Source organism: Semicossyphus pulcher, unplaced genomic scaffold, assembly GCF_022749685.1.
Source record: "Semicossyphus pulcher isolate SPU_LCO1_2020_fin unplaced genomic scaffold, fSemPul1.0.p SCAF_1, whole genome shotgun sequence".
Taxonomy (NCBI): Eukaryota; Metazoa; Chordata; class Actinopteri; order Labriformes; family Labridae; genus Semicossyphus; species Semicossyphus pulcher.
The window spans coordinates 3,669,636-3,682,382 of NW_027211603.1; the positions used below are offsets into that span (position 1 = coordinate 3,669,636).

General features: G+C 41.4%; 1 protein-coding gene across 1 annotated transcript in view; it reads left to right on the forward strand.

The window, feature by feature from the left end:
• The window catches only part of LOC138605876 (C-myc promoter-binding protein-like), a 58,688-nt gene that overhangs the window by 15,789 nt on the left and 30,152 nt on the right, over positions 1-12,747 (forward strand). Inside the window, exons 11-13 of the mRNA XM_069678365.1 lie at positions 2,204-2,419; positions 7,109-7,254; positions 7,513-7,551. Of these exons, the coding sequence (XP_069534466.1) occupies positions 2,204-2,419; positions 7,109-7,254; positions 7,513-7,551 (401 nt within the window). The remainder of the gene's footprint in view (positions 1-2,203; positions 2,420-7,108; positions 7,255-7,512; positions 7,552-12,747) is intronic.

A 12,747-nucleotide genomic window follows, 5' to 3' on the forward strand; every position in this document is an offset into this window, starting at 1 on the left:
TGTTCTTCATAACAACAGTCTGTTATCGAGAAATCACAGACTACGGAATACCATTATTAACCAATCAGAATCAAGTATTAACATAGCCGTGTAATAAATCAACATATTATTGATATCGCAGTATGGCAAAGTTTAATATCTATGCTTTTTGTGCTGCCAAGTCTTGATGTAGGAAAACAAGTTTGTTTGGTACAGACTTTAAAAATGTAGTTTTTTCAGTGAAAATAAAAAATATGATTCAAGAATGATCAACCATCTGATTGTATTCCTTATACCTGTAAAAATAATTGCAGTATGATTGTGTTTTCCTTACAGCCATAGTTCAACCACACTCAAACTTGATTTGTTTGACACCATGTAGGACCACATTTCTACCTTTTCTGCCCTTTGTGTAAACAAAAATAAAAGCACGTCTGTGGCTAATTAAGGTCCTCGTGGAGCGTGTTGTGCTTCATTCATCATCTTTAATTTTGGATCCTCCATTCGATCAGCACCGTTCTGCTCTCCATTTAACTAATTGAAAGCCCGCAGTAATCCCATCATAGTTGAGATCATAACACTTTCCTAATTACCCATCTGGCCCTCAGCGTTGCATATTGTATTATTGTGAACTTTCTATGCTACTCGTTCAGCTCTCTCACTGGGAAACCATAAAACCTGCTGTTTATTGAGCTGTAGAAATTGAATAAATGGATTTTCTGATTCAGTGAAGTTGAAAATCTACCCAGAAGTGCTGAATATTGATGTGCCTGCCCGAGGTTTTAGTTTGAACATCTAAGCCCTATGGATCTTTGTAAAGCCGGATATCAACTTGTGTTTATTTTTCCTAATGATGTAAGCTTAATCTGCATTTGCAATACGTACTCTTACTTCAGTACTGAAAGCAGTGCACTGGTGTAAGACCTTTCAAAGCTTATCTGATGATCACTGTTAATGACTTCATCAAACTGCTAATGATGCCACATTTCTGGCAGCAGTCTCAGTTTGAAGTGATGATGAAACCTTTACGTTTATATACAGATATTTAAATTCAGAATGTAGTGACAGGTGCTAATTTTGACCATCACTACAAATGTTAAAGTCTGTCAATAACTGACTGAGTGTTTGATGTATGTATGATATATATATATATATATATGAGTATATGCTCAGCCCTCTTAGCTATTGCTTGTTGGTTTATCGCTACCACATCACATTATTATGCCACCTCTGCACAGAGTCTTGTCTCACCTCGTGTATAAGAAAAGCTGAGATTGTCTCTTTTGTCAGCTAGTTAAAGGAACCAGCGGGACCCAAGGATTCACATAACTCAGCAGCTATGTAGCAGGTAGCTGAGACACAACCAGTCCATGTGAAACAATCACCTGTTCATACCGCGTTGCTGAGCCACAGCACAGAGTTGCGTCATAGGGGTGGGAATTGCAGGGTAACTCGCGATACGATATGCGTTATGTGGCGGACGATAACGATAACATCACGAAACAGCGATTCTGCGATAATTGATATATTGCAAGATTATCATATAATGATACATCACGATATCTGAGTAACTTCTTCTTCAGCTAATTTATTTCCGTTCATGTTACCCTCATTCATGTCATAAGTGCCTCTGCAAGGCACCTTCCTATCGATAACCGTATTGCACGAGACAGGACGACGATATATTGCCGTGCCAATATTTTGTCCCACCCATGGCAGAGAAAACACAATACCTGATACTCATGATGGAAGTAATGAAACCAAAAACAGCATGAAGCCTTTTCTGTGAGAAGTGAAGACAATGGTAACGCACTGTAACAGCCCAGAAGAGAGCTGAGCAGGAAATCAAACGGCTCTGTAAATGCTGAGAGTCATGAGCGTACAGTTAAAAGACATCAAGTTATAATATATAATTACAATCATTTTAACAACACCTTCGATTCAGTGACGATTAGAATACAGAAAAGTTCTCTTTCACATCAGTCTCAACATTTGAGCAGAGAAGATATGAGTCAAACATAGCTTAGCTGTGCCATGTGAAGTGTTACATCAGTACGCTTTGAGATGACTACTACAGGTGAAAATTTAACATCAGTAGGAGTTATTGTTTTAGACAAACCACTGACTAACCGTGTAACAGTATGGCCAAAATACAACACACTGACCATCCACAGTCCAGTTATTATACTAGGTTTTACCCAGTCTTGTTTCCCTCTGTCCTCAGGTCAGTACCGGCCCGATGGGCTGCTGGAGCTGAGCATGAGCGACACCTCAGAGCTGAGCTGTGGGAAGAGCCTCCACACGCTGGAGCTGGAGATCCAGGAAGCCTTCCTGCGCTTCATGGCAGCCATCTTGAAAGGCTACCGTTCATTCCTGCGACCCATCACCCAGGCACCGTCTGAGAAAGCCACAGACGCCAGCTCGCTGTTCGACTTGCAAGGTATCTGGAATAATGTCACTCCGACCTCTTGGAGCTAAAACACAAACACTTTTCATCCATGTGCAGTTTGTTGGAGCCAGACAGGCTGGTCAGAGTCACACAGGAAACATGAACACAGCTGTTTTTATTCCCCTGCAGCTTTCTGCAACTCCTCACACATGAACAAAAACAAGTCCGCTGTTGACTGCAGTGTCATGAGCCACTTTTTTTCTCAGAAAGACGTTTTGGATGATGATTCCCACCCTGTTTACTCAGCCGCAGATGGTTCAAGCTTTCTTGTCTTAATTCCTGTAATCTGAAAGGGTTCTGTCATTCGTGAGACCAGCTAGTCCACCACCAACTCGTGAGAAAGATGGATCTGACGGAGCTCTTGGTAGAATTATTGGTTTACGTTGCTTTGTAGTAAATAAACAATGGAAAACACATCATTAGTGCAATTTTCAGAGGGCGGAAAAGTCACCAACAATGATTTAGAAACTTTTGCATGTAGTCATTTTAACAGATTATAATCAGGAGGAGCTTTGGCTTGTTTGGACAGGAGTCCTTTTGATGAACAGGTTGCTAAACGAATATAAAAACTTCAAGTATTATCTCACTATTATTTCACGGTCAAGGGTTGTTCAAACTACACCCCTAAAAAAGAAGGACATTTCTTTTGGAGTGAAACCGGTCACTGTTTTTCCACCTGAGGAGAATTATTATCCAGCTCCATTTGTGATTGTTAGTGAAATAAAGGGTTCAAATTAGGGTTCAGTCAGACAAGTTTAGAAGTATTGTGCTTTATGAGTTACAATGAAATTTCTCAAATGGCTGGGCGGGCGATGAAAGCAAGCACAAAATCCCAACCTCTCGCTTTGATTCTCTTGTACAAACATCTGTAAATCTCTTGGGAGCAACATCTCATGCAGTCAGATTCATACATCAAAAGTCTTTTGGACCAAGAGCCAGAATTAGTTTACATCATCTGATGAGGGAGCGACTTAAAAGGTGAACCAGTGAAAAGGGGAAAACCAGACAAGTCAGATTGAGTACGATGTGATTGGATCTAATGTGAGGTGTGAGCTCATATCCATGGATCTTGACTTCAACTAAAGGACAGTTAGTTGTACAACCATACTAGTAACTACATAAACAACAGGCAATGAAAACACCTTAAAGAAAGCTGTTTTTGCTGCTATACATGGGTTTTCACTTAGCTTCCATCCATTCCATCCATTATCTTCTGCTTATGTCGTGGTGGCAGCAGACTAAGCAAGGTGACCCAGACGTCCCTCTCCCAAACAACGTTTTCCAGTTCCTCCTGGAGGACTTCCGATGCGTTCCCAGGCCAGACGGGATATATAATCCCTCCAGTGGGCCCTGGGTCTGCCCTAGAGTCTCCTCCCAGTTGAAGGATGTGCCCGGAAAACCTCCAAAGGGAAGTGCCCAGGGGGCATCCTAATCACATGCCTGAACCATCTCAACTGGCTCCTTTTGATGTGAAGGAGTAGCGGCTCTACTCCGAGCTCCCTAAATGTCTGAGCTCCTTACACTATCACTAAGGCTGAGCCCAGACACCCTGCAGAGGAAACTCACTTCGACCGCTTTTATCCGCGGATGCATTCTTTTGGTCACTGCACAGAGCTCATGACCACAGGTGAGGGTTGGAACGTAGGTCGACTGGTAAATGTAAAGCTTCGCCTTCAGGCTCAGCTCCCTCTCCACCACAGCGGTCCGGTACAACGTCTGCATTACTGATGACACTGCACCGATCCGCCTGTCAATCTCACGATCCATTTTACCCTCACTCGTGAACAAGACCCCGAGATACCCAAACTCTTTCACTGGAGACAAAGATTACCGTTACTTTTTTTTAACATGACTTGTCCAATTTTTACCATTTTCACTATATACAGTATACTATAGATAGCCAGTTGAATAAAGGCCCTATTTATTTCCCCTTTTGAACTTCTGCGTTCCCCACCAAACAGCACCTTCATCACACTTTCTTTGAACTTCCGAGCACTCCAGACAACAAAAAGCACCTTCATCACACTTTCTTTGAACATCTGAGCACTCCAGACTCTCCTTTCTTCTTCAAACCCACACAATCATAATATTAACATATATTTTTATATAATTTTAAAAGACCAAAAGCAGCAGTTTTTAGACTTTTTAGATTAAAACAGAAATAAAGTCGAGCAGAGCAGGACGTCTGTTATCCCAAAAATGTCCTAAAGGGCATTTTGTCGTATAGAAAGGAGTACCTACATAAACAACAGGTAATAAATACAATAATTGTATCATTTTTCAGTCCTCGGTGAAGACTATGAAGCCTGTTTGAGTCCCGGTTGTAAAGTAACAGTGTATGATTACCACTAATGAGTCTATGAATACATAAACTAATACTGCGTCATCTGTTGCACCTTCCTATCTACAGCTGGCCGGCCTCAAAAGCAGATGGTGTTGTTTAAAACATGAGCTCTCATAAGTGTCCATCCCTGCCTCTGAGTAATCACACACACACACACACACACACACACACACACACACACACACACACACACACACCAAGTGTTTGGGTAGGAAGGCTGGAGTTTGAGGGGATGCTGGGGTTGGAGGTTCAAGGCTGTTTGCAGACTGAAGGATACTCAGAAGCTCCAGTGTGGCCTCTGGAGCGGAGCCCATGAAAGCTGGATCACATCACAGCTGAAATGAGTTAGTGTGAAATCATGGCTGCTCCGCTGGGGGATAGATGGAGCCAAGGTCGTGTCCAGGGTGTTTAATGATATAGCAAACAGGATAGCTGCAGTATATTACATGATGATGTAACAGCTCGTGCATCATGTGTGTGAACCCCCGACCGTCTATGAACACAGAATCTCCTAATGTGACTGTGGGGACTATTTTTTTATGTCTCCCTGCTGCCCTGTTAAAATCACAGTTTCCTCCGTTATATTATTTTAATTCTTTTAGTCCAACATCTGTGTCTTTAAGCGCTTTACAGGCAGATTACATCTAAATTTCCTTTTCCTCAGAGACCGGGAAGACAGATGATAAACAAACATACACATTATTGAGAGTGATGCTTTACAAGCACTTGGTAATTGTTGAGGTTTGTGTGCTTCTAAGTGCTTTTTAGTTGTTTTGGTAATGCTGTTGGGTAACACTGGATGTTTTAAACCTCGTCATTGAACTCTAGATGTTTACATTACAACACACATTGGCATACGCATTGGCTTAATCGTGGGTGTCAGAGTCCAATTTGTTTCATGAGTAAAAACTGCTCACATAATGATTCAACCTCAAGGTCCGTTACGCAGCTGTTCAGGAGCCATGATAGCTGGGCAAACTCCCTCTGCTCTTCAGGATCATGATCAGTGTGCAGCAGAACTGTGCTCTGTTTTTTACATTTTTAACCACATCATGACTCAGATTTGTCAGTTACCTTTTTTTTTCACTTTTAAAAAAACCCATTTGTAACAGACATAAAAACAACAAAGAATCACAATATTATCGGCACATTATCGGTATCTGCAGATCATGGCTTGACATAAAAAATCAGCAGATACTGTGTGTCAGTTTCCTGCCGATATTTTCCGCTGGTAAAACAATGCTTTAATTCTGCCTAAATGCTCGATGGTTCCCTAAAAAAGTTTGACATAATGCTACGACATTAACTTGGCGCAGAAACTCGAGCCAATAAATAGCAGTTACATAACCTTCACAACTCTTAGCTTACAGTTAGCTCACATTCTCGTCATGTTACTGGACTTAACATCAAACACGCTGAAAATACACTCGCAGCCAAAGCTGATGCTAACAGAGTGTAACATAAACATAAAGGCAAACTAACTTACAAGGTCATGGTCAGTTTGACCTCGTGTTTATTCCAAAGAAATGTTATCACATCTGATTAAATTCTATTTTTTAAAACCATCTGAGAAAACGTGATCAATTGGTGGCCAATCTCTGCTTGTTCTACCCCGTGCACACTTGCTCTGTCCTGGCCACATTTACACTGTTATTCTGTGGGAAAAACCTGGGTGGGTGTAAATTGCAACTTGACTGGTTGGTGGAGGTATGTAACTCCTGTGGTGGTAGTGTTAGTTTGACTGTGCTGAAAGGCTGAATCACTTCAAAACAAACGATAAAGGTACTGAGAGGACTTTTTTGTCTGAATCATTATTGACCTGGGCTGCAAGTGTCATGAAGTGTTTCTCTGCTGTAGGAAGTTTTTCTCAGCAGCTACACAGTGTTTGGCTTCCTTCTCTGCACTGTGAGCCAGTGCTCATCCATCCTGCTGTCAGTCTCACAGCAGCGGTGAATTATCAGTCAGTTAAGCTGCTTTCAGCATCTATTAAGGAAGCCATTTACTACCTTGTTGTACATCACAAATAGGCCATTAGACTAATAACAATGTGTTGGCTTGAATAATCCAAGCCAAGACAAATGGAAGTTGTATGCATCGAGCCTTCTAAGGGATAATGGATTCTGTAACCACAAAATCACACACATTTGGAAGATGTCCTCAAAGTGCTCTTATGAATACTAAGGTCTTTTCAGAGAGATGAAATGAGCTGAGCTATAAATAAACCCTTCTGCTCCGTCTGTGAATCATTCCTCACAATAGTAGGGAGACGTTTAGGCAAAGGTTAAAATATCATCATTTATACAATAAGAAAGTAACCGGAACGTTTTTGTCCTCAGGGTTCTTGAAGAGCCGCGACCGCTCACACCAGAAGTTTTACTCTCTGATGACGAAAACTCAGATGTTTATCCGCTTCATTGAGGAGTGCTCCTTTGTGAGCGACAAGGACGCCAGCCTGGCCTTCTTTGACGACTGTGTGGACAAGGTAAGCGTTGTATTTAACGACATAAAACAAACCTTATATTTATGTATTCATTCTGATGCCGTAAAGAGGCTCCCTGCTGTTCCTTCCTCTGGAGTTGTTTCTGTAATTCTCCCCAGGTATCTTTGTGCTTACAGCAGTATTTGTTTCCACTTCGCTGTGTCGCTCGACCTTTACTCAGCCAAACTTGCCTTTTACCTTTCCACTGCCAATTTCTTGAGTTTTTCTTTCTCTTTCCTTTCTGCCTCTGTTTCCGAGCAGCTCTACAACTCAGAGCGGGGTGCAGACAAAGGAAGCAAGGTAAAAATATTGTTGTTTGGTTTTGTGCATGGTGCATGGTCTCTGCAAACAACAAACTTGCTTAAGATAAAAATACATACATGAAACAGAATTTTGCTAACCCAGCTTGTAAGATATTTTGATATTTCAGAACATAAGTATGAAACAAAAAGTACATAAAATGCACCAAAAACTTCATAAACGGCAGCTCTGGCTCAACACTTTAAGTATAATATAGAACTTTTTGCATGGTGTTTTATGTCTTCATGAATCAAATCTGTTTTGGGTCACATCATTGTATGTAGACACCATGTTGTGGTTGCTATGGGCGATCATGATTACGCAAATCCAACGCGCAAGTAGGCTCTCAAGATCTGCCACTCTTTCATGTGTAATCCTATGAATGTCCCAACGTTTTCTCGGTCGTTAAATACAGACACCTGTCACTGCCCCCCTTTGGTGTCTCATACAGACGGTCAAGAAGCTTTAAGCGTCTGTTTCAAGGAACCCTGTAATGTGTTTGGTTCATGTTTCGGCACAAACACCACTCGATTAAGTTCAGGAAAAGTGTGTGAGTGAAAGAATTCTTGCGTAGATTTTTTTCCACAATGGGCTTGAGCGTGGTCTTCCTGGGGACGGTAAGCACAAAGATGTCAGCACTAATAAAGTCTCTAACTTTTAATGAAGATATAGTAACCAGCAGCTGATGAAACAAACGTGTTTCAGCCCGAGGCTTTCGTCAGCGTTTCACAAACGAATGTGGGTGTGACACCTTTGTAAACAATCAGCGCCAGGTGGCTTGTCAGACAATAATTAGACAATGGCAATGAAATGGCACAAAAATACAATGAAAATAAAAATGCAATGAAGATAATAATAATAATGGAGTGAAGATTATCATTTAAGTATATCCCAAAAATATCTCTACAAGAAATAAAAAGTAAATTACAAGAAAAATCAGTTGCAAAACAGAAACATTTTAATTTCCTTTCTGTCGTCTTTTTTTTAATGTGTTTATTCCGTTTTTCATTTTCCATTTAAAGTCGAGCTGAAACGGCATTTCGAGAGTATCTAGCTTCCGTATCGTGACGTATTTCCGATTGAAACAGGACGTGCAGGCGGGACAAATCATTTGATTTGATCGTTGAGAACGCGTAGACAGACGTTCTCCACAGCACAGTAGCTAGCTAACTGACCGAGCGTTCTTGGTGCTCTGCGGCTAAATGTTGCAGATTGATTGGTTGAAATTGTTTGGTGCTGACTTACGTAAGCACGCGTGAAATTTAGTTTTACTGGAAGACAAAATGATCAGATTTTGATATAAGAATACGAAGAAATGGATTTTCTGTATTTTTTTTGGCCTATATTGTCAAATAGATGCACAATGTTACCGGGGATGTGATCTAAAAGGATTAAAATGACATTTTTCATTTCACCTCGACTTTAACAAAAGAGACAAAGAAAAACAACAATTTAAGAACGCAACACTACGCAGCGCAGCCACAGTAAAGAGAAAAAAGGACAAAAAGGCACTTTTATCAACCATTGCACACTTGTAAGTCGTGTAGTTCAGTATCACAACAACAGTAACGACCACAGTTGGGTCCTGATGTCTCACAAAACTTCATATTAAACCTCTTGACAACATGGCAGACACGTCTACATTTACATATTCAAGAAATGGTTTGGTGAATTCACCTGTTTTGGAGGGTTTCTGACAGGTCAGAAAGTCTAGTGGAATGTGATTCATAATTATCTTAAACCAAGCAGGGAGTGTTGGAGCTTTGCAGGAAATCTAGTGAGCACGTTAAACAGTTTTCTATGATGTACTTTAATAATATGTGCATTAGAAAGACCTCGGAGAAGTGAGACTCAGTAGGATCATATAGCCTAGATGACCGGCACATTGCAGCATAAAGAATACATCTCAAAAAACATGCAATAAAGTTTACAGGAAACAAGAAAATAACAGTCACAGTCCTGTGACAGTCCTGTGACAGTCCTGCATTATTTGACCCATCCATTGCTCTTGACAGCCACCCTAAGCAGCTGTATTCCTGACTTCCATCATGCTGGACGGCCTGAGCAGTTACTCTCAGCAGCTAATATAGCAGCAGATGGGTCCAAAATATCTCATAACAAAGTGGGTCATATAGGAATTACAGTGCAGTACTTTTCAAGGGTATAAGTAGGAACAGCGAGTGAGAACAGCCTGGATTAGTGCGTCTGAAAAACTGCATACTCAAGGTTAATCACACAAAATGGTGTAAAGGGTTTGTATGCTTATTATGTGACCCGCCAGGCCACCTCCCACGTCTGTAGTTTGAGCTTTCATGTTCGTTCCCTCATGTAATTTATTTAAACGAGTTCCTTGCGATCTCCTTCCTCGAATCTTGCCGTTTTTAATGAATATTCAATGTCCTCGTTGAATTTGCGGCGTCAGCAGTTTGTCTTCAGATAGTGAAAGTACAGTTTCATAGAAAGTCCATGCTCACAGTTTTCTGCACTAAATTTTTCATGACTCGGGAGAGTTGGAGCTTTTAGCGCTTCGGTGATTCCTGAAGCGCTAACAGAGCTTAAAGTTGTTGTTTTTTTACTCCGCTGGGGTTCATATCCTCACTGTGACAGAATGAAGAGCTTTAGGGAGGCTGTCAGTGTGTCCCCACTGGGACAGTTTAGAGTAGTTTGACCCAGCATGCTCGCAGGCTTGTGTTGCTCAATCAGCGTTTGTATGTTGAAAGTTAAATTATGTGTGTTTGCACTCTTGAAGTCCGAGCACTCGCTCGGCTCCCTGCTCACGTCTACGGGTCATTTGTAACAGACTTTGTAATAGACTTAGCTGTCCTTGGATTACCTGTGTGAGTGTGTGTTCTGGCTGTAATTGATACATAATGGAAGTGAATCCAGAGGCCAGCATCCACAACCTCCCCTCCCTGTGTTCTCAGGCCTGGAGCGGGGCCCGGGTCTCCTCGACCTCCCTGTGTATCAGCTCCACGGGCGATTAAATCCTCCAACTATCTTTCTGCACTGTGGCTGGATTACACGATATATTCTCTCCAGGGCGAGGAAGCACGCCGCACACACCTAAAACTGTTCTACACAAACACACACACACACACACACACACACACACACACACACACACACACACAGCTGTCTCGTACAGAAAGATAAGGTTAAAATGTATTGATCCCTGAGGGAAAGAAGTTCATTGCTGTGACAAACCTAATTAAATCCAGCAGGAGAGAAAGACAAAAGACAATCTAATCAGACAAATGAAAGATAATTACATCAAAGCTGTAACAATACAAAACAATTGAATGTGAACAATTGTGTGATTGCATAAGTAAAGACCATTATTTTCAGTATAATTGTTTTGTATTACATAGTTATCACAGGTAATCTAACCTGCATTTTGGGAGCAGAGACGACTATTGGGAGGACGATTCTAGCCGTTGAGAGTGACTTTAAAGGAGTAGTTCAACATTGTGGAAAATATGCTTTTGGCTCTCTTGCAGAGCGTAACATACCACACAAATCGATACCACTTCCATGTCTCTATGGTGAATATGTAGCTGGAGAGCTAATGTTAGGGATAGGTGGTATAGATGGTAGTCTGTAGGGACTTGGCTTGGGAACCAGAGGGTGGCCACCGGTAGCTGGAGAGGTGACGTGTCATTACCTCGGCAGGGCCGTTGAGCAAGGCACCGAATCCCCCAACTGCTCGGGGTGCTTTTCCACCCCGAGCTCTGACATCTCTGCATTAGTGCATGTCCACAGAGTCCTGTTTGTGCATGTCTGTCTTTCAGGCCTCTGTGTGTGTTGCATGTTTGTAATAATAAAAGAGTGAAAACATTGAATTAATAAAGTATGTCTTCTTCTAAACATATGCTGGTTAGCTAAGCTTAGAATTGAGACTGGAAACAGGTGGAAACAGGTGGAAACAGCTTGTCTGGCGTTGTGCCAGAATAAAAAAATCTCTTTTGTTTTATCCATTTTATCCAGAGCCATAAGAAATCACATTGGAACAGTTGGTGGATACCTAATCTGTGAATTTGAGTGACTCAAATGACCTGAGGTGTCAGCTAGCAGACAGCTAACGACACCCACCTGTCACTGAAAACGGCTACTACCTTAAATAACACAACCGAACAGTTGTAATGTATTTGGAACGAGCTATATTGGCTGTAATGTTCATGTGACCGTCTGGAGTTTTCAAGGTGTTCGTACATATCTGAAACTATTCCTTGAAACATGCAGTCGTCGGGCAGAGTTGGTTTAATAGAAAGGAATGTGGTCATTGAACGGTCTTGAGTTACATCACAATTGTTTCTAGAATAAACCAGTCCCTCCCGGGAGTTGCGAAGTTGTGCTTCAGCAAATTCAGCCAGTCTTCGCAACTTGCACGCAAATTTGGCCAATCGACCTGTTTCCCCCACGGGCGGCAACGTGTGATCCTCAAAGGTGTTGGAAAAACATCGGAGAGTATCGTTTACTGTCTCTTTAATATCTCCAGAATGCTGCATGCTAGAGACTTACTTCTTGTTTTGCTGTGAAGCAGGCAGCTGTGCCGTTTGTAACGAGGCTCCGGTGTCATTGTGATCTTTTTAATGAGCTACTTGATCCGGCCTCAGACTACAGAGTCTTTAATGAGACTCTACACAGTGAATCCATAATAACAAATCCAACACTCAATGTCTTCTTGGGATTATTTAACCATGTTAGCTGTTCACTTGGCCATTTCTGGTGCCTTTGACTTTCCACCAATCAGAGCCTCTGTTACAAACGTGAGTCAGTGTTGATCTCAAAGAGTGTTTGTACAGTGAGGTAGTAATCACGTCTCTTATCAGTGGTTTTCTACAAGCGTAGCACCTGAAATAACCAGTAGAACAGCTTAAATGTAATAAATAATGTGTAGATTCTTCTTTGTATGGATAGCATTGAAATAGGCACGTACAGTGTGAAATGTTCTATGGTTTTCACGTTTATTTTGCACCTTGACTCTGAAATTTGCTAGAAGTGATGTCAGAAAAAAACAGGTTGCTCAGCCAACAGATGGCTTTACTGGAGCGTTTGTAGCTCACAGTGGATGTGTTAATGTTACACACAAAAAAAGCCTGAAAAAACTTGCATTGAAACTTTTTCAAAAATCTGCTGCAAAATAATTTAAGGCCGCGACAATAACAGAAAAAGGTTGGGACTGATTAACTACTTACA